This window comes from Vicia villosa, unplaced genomic scaffold (genome assembly GCF_029867415.1).
Source record: "Vicia villosa cultivar HV-30 ecotype Madison, WI unplaced genomic scaffold, Vvil1.0 ctg.000089F_1_1, whole genome shotgun sequence".
Taxonomy (NCBI): domain Eukaryota; kingdom Viridiplantae; phylum Streptophyta; class Magnoliopsida; order Fabales; family Fabaceae; genus Vicia; species Vicia villosa.
The window spans coordinates 622,077-630,225 of record NW_026705008.1 but is presented as its reverse complement, the minus strand read 5'-3'; the positions used below and the strand labels follow the sequence as shown (position 1 = coordinate 630,225).

The 8,149-nt window shown below is 29.1% G+C and overlaps 1 protein-coding gene across 1 annotated transcript; it reads left to right on the top strand.

Moving 5' to 3' along the window:
• Positions 1-391: 391 nt before the first annotated feature.
• On the top strand, positions 392-4,203 carry LOC131623936 (phospholipase A1-Igamma3, chloroplastic-like). The gene is made up of 2 exons (XM_058894937.1): positions 392-1,206; positions 3,051-4,203. Exons 1-2 carry the CDS (start codon positions 534-536, stop codon positions 3,953-3,955), a joined length of 1,578 nt encoding a protein of 525 aa, XP_058750920.1. The 5' UTR covers positions 392-533; the 3' UTR covers positions 3,956-4,203.
• Positions 4,204-8,149: the final 3,946 nt, after the last annotated feature.

Sequence of the window (8,149 nt, the reverse complement as noted above, 5' to 3'; positions counted from 1 at the left end):
CCACATTACTTTTCACACTAACTTATGAAAGTTGGCCTGGACAGACAATGAATGTCCTTAGAGTTAGGCCATTGTTCTCACTTCTTAGGGACTGTGTGACCTTTCAATACAAATCAAACTTTATCGACAAGTGTGTAAGATGACAAACCAATCCCATGCATGATACTAATGTTCATTTGATCATTTCATAACAAAGGCGTCCATGTTCACGAGTAGTTGTCAAGAGTACGATTGTTTCACAATTGTATTCCTGACATTATACTAATTGAAATGATTCCTTTACTATACTCCCTCCAAACCATAATAATAAAAAAATAATATACGCTTTTTTTATACATACTCACTAATCACGTTATATAATTTATTTATTTTTAAGATATTCGTTAAACTACTAGTTCATTTGATAACTCTCTAGGGTGCGTGTTCCATATCACAATATCTATGTCACTATCTTTCCATGTGCAAACTCCATTAACATTTTGATAATATTATACTTCATTTCCATTTGTATCTTTCTTCATTTCATTGCTCGCATGGCTTCAGTTGTACCCATTCTCCATAATCTCCTCAACCAAAATTCAAACCTCCCATCTCTCTCCCATTCTCAACAACCTCTTTTCTCAAGATCCACCAACCTCAAATCCAAATTCCTCATCCTTTCAAAAAAACCTAATAATCCACCAATATTGCTTCTCAAATGTTCGTCTTCATCTTCCATGCTAAACAAACTAGAAGAAGAAGACAAAGAAGAAGCCGAAGACGATGAAGAAGAAGAAGAATTATCTCCACCACCTCCACCTCCACCTCCGCCACCTCCTCGGTTGTGCGATGTATGGGAAGAAATCCAAGGTAAGAACAACTGGGAAGGTTTGATAGATCCAATGGATCCTATTCTCCGGAAAGAAATCACTCGCTACGGAGAGTTTGCTCAAGCATGCTACGATTCATTCGACTTTGATCCACACTCAAAATACTGTGGAACCTGCAAGTATCATCCTTCGCATTTCTTCGATAAACTCGACATGGCTGAGAGTAGTGGATACACCATAACACGGTATCTTTATGCAACTTCAAACATTAACCTTCCTAACTTTTTCCAGAAATCTAAGATCTCTTCTGTATGGAGTACACATGCTAACTGGATGGGATACATCGCCGTTGCCACCGATGAAGAAGAAATTAAACGGTTAGGACGCCGGGACATAGGTACTCAATACTCTTACAAACTTTTTCTCCGTTGTTATGATTTTCGAAAAATACTTGCATGAAAACAAATATTTTTTTTCCATTCTTATGATTTTCAAAAAATACTTGCATGAAACACTCATGTAACTTTAAAAAAAAAAACCTAGTTACAATTTTTTATTAATTAAAAAATAAAAATAAAATTTTCTTTCTCCAATTCAATTACAACCACCTCCACCCTATAAATTTAATTAAAATAAAAATAAATTTAAAATTTTCTCTTTTCTTGTTTCTAACACTTGACATTTATGTTCATATTCATGTAAGTTTTTTTCATGATTTATTGTTTAGAAATTTAGAAAGAGGAAACACAAGAGTGCAATTTATTTTTTATTTTTTTATATAATTTAATTTTTTAAAACGACTTTAAAGAGTCAAAGTAAATTATAAAAATTATTTCAAATGGTTTTTTACTTTTTATAAATTGGTAAATAAATAGATGAAATTTCAAAAAAAGAAAAAAACTTTCATGATAAAATACAGTTGTTTAAGTCGGCAAAATAATAGATAAACAAAAGTCAATATTATTGATAAGTGAGGCACCACGACATAGTTGGTCGATCTCACATGATCTTGTTTGTGTGAGTTTTCTAATTATTATTACAACTTGAAAAGAAAAAAAAGTTGTTTGAGAAGGTGATTCTCTATCTTCTGTATCCTATATTCGTTGTAAAAGATTCTTTCTTTTTGACAGGAGTGTACTATAAGGTTCATAAAAGAGTTTTATATTTAAAGTTGAAAACGGCATCAAAAATTAATTTTAGAAATAACTTTTCTCAGGAATAGCTTTTTAAGAAATAAACTTTTATAAAAGTTTGTATAAGATTTTGTTGGGGACAATTTTGTTTTCCTTTATTACAACTTAAAGGAATTTAAAGGCACACAATGTCGATAAAGTTTTTTTCATGAGGAAAAGTGTTTTAGAATAGTTTTGTTAGGCGTGGATTTGAACCCACAAACACTCCTTATTTATCTTTAGAAAGTAAAATTTCAGTCATCAAACTACTTTTAAAAAAATTAAAAGATTGTTCTAGAATACAATTTTATATTCACTAATAAAAAACACATGTATTTCCTTTCTGACTTTAGTTTAATATTATTTTATTTTTAAAAAAAAATCCTGTACCTAACAAAAATTTTAGGTATAAAAAATTAACCTAATTTAAGTCCCTTATTTGTATAATTTTATTATTTATTAATTTTTGATATTTTATTAGTTATTTTAAGTAGGGTATGAACCACATTATACCTTTATTCTCTAATTTTTATTTTTACTATTGTAATTGAAAAAAAATTAAGTATTAATTAAAAAAAGTCTTTTTTTGGTAATTTATTTGTTAGTTTAATTCATAATTTTCGAAGTAGTGTATTTACCATTCACTATTTTTAATTAAAAAGAGCATAGATATATTGTTCAATTCATTAGATATTTAATGTATTTGAAATCAATTATTCAATATAATTTAAAAGAGGCTACTACTTCTCTACCCATCTTAAAAATTTGAGTAATGTATTTTTTACCAATGGCATCGCAACATTTAATTTTATCCTATTTAACTATTTATTAAATAATATTTTCTTGATTGTTTTCAAACATTTTACATTAAAGATAAATTAAAGATAATTTACCCAACTTTTTTTATGAGTAGCTTTAAAAGAATTTTGAATAAAATCAAAAGGCATCGATTTATGCACAGCGGCGCAGCATGTTGTCTGTTTCCATGTTATTTCTAAATAATCTAGATTATATAGAAAAAGTGAAGAGATGATTCAGTTTCTAATCCAACCTTATTTTTTATGTGTAGTTATTGCATGGAGGGGCACAGTGACATACATAGAATGGATATACGACCTAAAAGACATTCTCCACGAAGCAAATTTCAGAAACGACCCATCAATCAAAGTAGAATTAGGCTTCTATGACTTATACACTAAAAAAGAAGACTCATGCAGCTACTGTACATTCTCAGCTCGAGAACAAGTCCTCTCAGAAGTAAAACGCCTCGTACAATACTACGAAGACGAAAAACTCAGCATCACAATCACAGGCCACAGTCTCGGCGCCGCATTAGCCATACTCAGCGCTTACGACATCGCTGAACTAAAACTAAATGTCATCGACGACAACATCATCCCTGTAACCGTTTACTCATTCGCAGGCCCTAGGGTTGGGAATTTGCATTTCAAAGAAAGGTGCGATGAACTCGGTGTTAAAGTTTTAAGAATATTAAACGTGCATGACAAGGTTCCAACCGTGCCGGGGATAATAACCAATGAGAAATTTCAGTTTCAGAAGTATATAGAAGATGCTTTGTCTTTTCCTTGGAGTTATGCACATGTTGGGACTGAGATTGCTTTGGATCATAGAGAGAGTCCTTTTTTGAAGCAGAATGGTGATCTGGGTTGTGCACATAATTTAGAGGTACTTTTGCATTTAATAGATGGGTATCATGGGAAAAAGAAAAAATTTGAGTTGGTTTCGAAGAGAGATATTGCGTTGGTGAATAAGAGTTGTGATTTTCTGCGGAGTGAGTATGGTGTACCGCCGCATTGGAGACAAGATGAGAATAAAGGGATGGTGAGAAGCGATGGGCGGTGGGTTTTGCCGGAACGGCCTCAGTTGGAAGCTCATCCGCCGGATACTGCACATCTTCTAAAGTTAGTGCTTAATTATCACATTCACGTTAATGGTAAGTTTCAATCATCATGAACCATATGATATTGTTTCTAATAGGGGAAAAAGAAAGGATGGAAATAATATGTATAAATAGTGTATAAGATGTGGTGTTGGCTAATTGATGAGGTTATATAAGATGACAAATGAATGTGTTTGTATTTAAGGTTGTCAGTTTAGATTTGAAATAATTGTGATAAAAGTTGGAAGAATCCAAACATACCTACTAAGAAGGTTGGAGATGCTAATAAAACAAAAATAAGATAATAATTTTCTTGAAATAATGGATCTCCACAAGTGTTGCTATCCGTCCAGCTGCAGAGGATATATTAAAATTCTTTAGATAAAAGGAAATGTGATGTTAGCATTATTGGGCGTATAGAGAAAACAACATTCATTTTTTTAAGAGTATGTCAAAATAGCACATGGTTGTTTTAATTTTAAAATATACATTAATTTCTCTTAAATTACATGTATTAATAAAAAGTGTGCGTGTGTGATCTAGCGGTGAAACGCTTTGGTCTATTGAGTATCCTCCTCTCAAATTTAAAAAAAAAATTGTTGTCACAAAATTGGATGATGCACTATTTCCCACCTAGATATCAAAAAAGATTTTTTTTAATTTAATGTCAACGGTTTTTTTGTTGTCACTAAAATTTGGATGAAACGCTATTAAAAATAGATTTAAAAAAATTAATACTAACTCCGGTCCTATTTATAAAAATTCACTTTTAAAATATAGTGAATATATAATTAATATATTTGTACAATATATTTTCTAAATACATTAATCATTTAATATATCTAAAAAGTAAATGAACTTTAGAATTAGAGGAAATATATATTTTAACAATGTCATTGTAGTAAATCTTTAAAAAGATAACTGTAATTTTTTCTTAAATTTATATTGAATTGAGTTAAAAAGGCCTAACTCAATCGAATTGATTTAGAGGACCAAATTTATAAGTATGAAAATTTATCTAAAAAATGTTAAGAATATAATATATTCCCTCTAGGCTCATGTATAATTAAATTTAAAAAAAAAATTTGTTATCTTAAAAAAAATGTCTTAATACATTTAATTTTTATCCTTTTCGTAATTTTGAAATCGTGGCAAACATTAAAATAATAAATTATAGCGCTATATTTGAAATAGAAACATTAAATATAATAATTATAGATTTTTTTTCTTATATTTAAGACAGAAAATTTATTTTTAATCATGTTTAAGACACGAGGGAGTAGCCTCCAAAGTATTTTGGACGATATTAACTACAACTTTCTCCGTCCCATATTATTTGTCGCAATTGAACAAGTTATCCTTCCTAGTAATAAATGAAAGAGAAAATAGTGATTTTAACAAGTTATCCTGATTAACTATTGGTGTATTTAAATTAGTATTAATGTAAAGTGAAAAAATAATAAATTAAAAGTATTTATTAGAGAATACAATTGAAAGATTAAATATAAAATTGCATTAGTAATCTAAAGTGACAAATATTTTGGAACAATTATTTTGGGACGAATGAAGTATATTGTTTATAAATTGTTACGGTGTGAATTGATTTTGAATTAATTAATTTATGAAATTGAGTTTAATAGAATTGAGTTTAACAAAATAAATTTTAAATTAAAAAATATTATTTGTCACGATAAATAACATCACAAAAGCATCACGAAAGTATATAAGTATTATTAAAACTTTGTAATGGTATTTTTTTTTTGTATAAATATAATGAAAAATGTTTTAATGTAACAATAATATTAAAACTCTTTAATACTGTATGTTTAAACCCAAATCTATTAACACAATAAATATTCAGTGTGTTGGCCGGGTAATTTCTCATCACGAAGTATGCGTGATTTTGTTTGTCGTTATAAATAGCATTTTTTCTTTTAAATTTAAATATATTTATGTAAAAATAAGTTGAATAATAAATTAATGTAAAACTTCGTTTAAATTCCAAAACTACAATTTTTCTTCAAATATATTTTAAAAAATTGAAACATCCTAAAATTATTTTTAATTAATTCGACACCTTTAAAATTATTTCTTAGTGTCAAAATAATAGCAAAAGGTATAGATAGAAAATGAATGGTTTGTGGCTAGTAAAAATACAGTGTTACTTATTGTCGTGTCTAAATCAGAGGAGTGGTGTGTGACGTTGTGTTTTTTTCTACAAGTACGTCATAGTGTGATTTTTCCATTTATGAATTAGTTAAAAAGTATTTATTTTCAAAGATTAATTTATATTGTTGAATAGGACTAAATAGATAAGTTGAATAATAAATAAAAAATACTGCTAGACCAACAGATTGTATTTTATTTTAAAGACACGATTAGGATTCTCTCGGGTAAAAAATTAGTTTTTAAATTTATTAAAAAGATTTATGTGAGTTTATCGTAGGTCAGATTCACCTTCTAAAGTTTAGTTTAGGCTAATCTATTTTTACCCCTAAACCTAAATTATGAGTCATTTTATCAAAAATATTTGTGTCAAATTATAAGTTATTTTATAATCTTAATACAGCATTAATGATTTTTTTTCTCTAATATACCCTCTATTATTTATTTCTCTTTCTTCTTCAATTCTTTTTATTTAACTTTCTCATATAATTATTGAAAAATATTTTATAAAATTATACATCATTTTATTTTTTAATAAGATAATAATTTTATTTTTTAATTTGCATAAAATGACCATCACGTCTTATAATTATAATTTATGATGGAGGGAGTAAAAACTAACGTTTTCTCGTAAATAGGACTAGAATGGCACATGGTCCATGATTCCAGAAAAAGGAGAGAACATGTCACCACGTGATCTTTTCGATGTGGCCATTGTAGCATGCGCGCTTGTTTGTAGTACGGCCAATTCTATCGTGGGAAATTTGATAGGTGTGGCTCACGTTTAACCCGTATTCCAAAATTTATCTGTATCTTTAATTAATTAATGTTGTACTATAACATGTTGATAACTTGATATGTTGTTAGTACTTGTTAGTTTCGACAAAAAGACAAAACACTATAATATTTTTATGTTTAAATTAAAGTCTTCTACAATATACATCAAACCACTGTGCTCAACTTTTTGAATTTCATTTGATTGGTGATAATTAAATATAGTGTAAATAGTTTAATATAAAATGTTGAACATAGAAGACGTTAAAACAAACGTGAAGGTGAGTTTAGCTATAGGCTATATAATTATATAGGGAATAAGCTTATCGGAAAGTTTAGCTATAGGCTATATAATTTTATAGGGAATACGCTTATCGGAAATCGTAATGTCGTATTTACGGAAGATCAAACTACTAAAGATATTGATAAGGTGGAGAAGACTGCAAGCAAGAAATATATCAGTTTATCTAATATTGATCTAGTGTGGTTACCTGTTCATAATCTAGATACTATTGATGTTGAGGATGAGAATGGTGAGCCACATGATTACGTTGATGATGAATAAATTGGTGATGAGGTAAATATTCTAATTAATGATGATGAAAAGGAGAGTGATATGTCATAGGATGAGAATCTTGGTGAAGCTCCATAATCATCTCAAGCACAATTTATGAGGTATAACAGGCAGAGACAATCTTCTACAAGGTATAATTCTGATGAGCATGTGACCTTGATTGATGGCGGTGAGCCTGAGTGTTTTCAATAGACCATAGAAAATGATGAAAATCAAGAGTGGTTGGATGCAATACATGATGAGATGAAATAATGTATGACAGACATACTTACGATTTAGTGAAGTTTTCCAAACACAAAAGGGGTTTGAAAAACAGGTGGATTTATAGAGTTACACAAGAGAGCAACTCTAAGTCTCCAAAATATAAATCCAAATTAGTGGTGAAAGGTTTCCGTCAAAGAAAGGGTATTAATTTTAGTGAGATTTTCTCATATGTTATAAAGATGTCATCAATCAGAATTGTGTTGAGTTGAGTTGCTACTTTTGATTTACAGGTTGAGCAAATGGATTTGAAAATGACTTTCCTTTATGGTAATTTGGAGGAAGATATCTACATGAAACAACCCGATGGTTTTCAAGTTAAAGGCAAAAAAGATCATGTGTGAAGATTGAGAAATAGTCTACATAGGTTGAAGCAAGCTCCAAGGTAATGGTACAAGAAGTTTGAGTTTGTCATGTATGATAAAGGATACCAGAAGACTACTTCAGTTCTTTACATCTTTGTTAGAAATTTTTCTAACAATGACTTCATTAT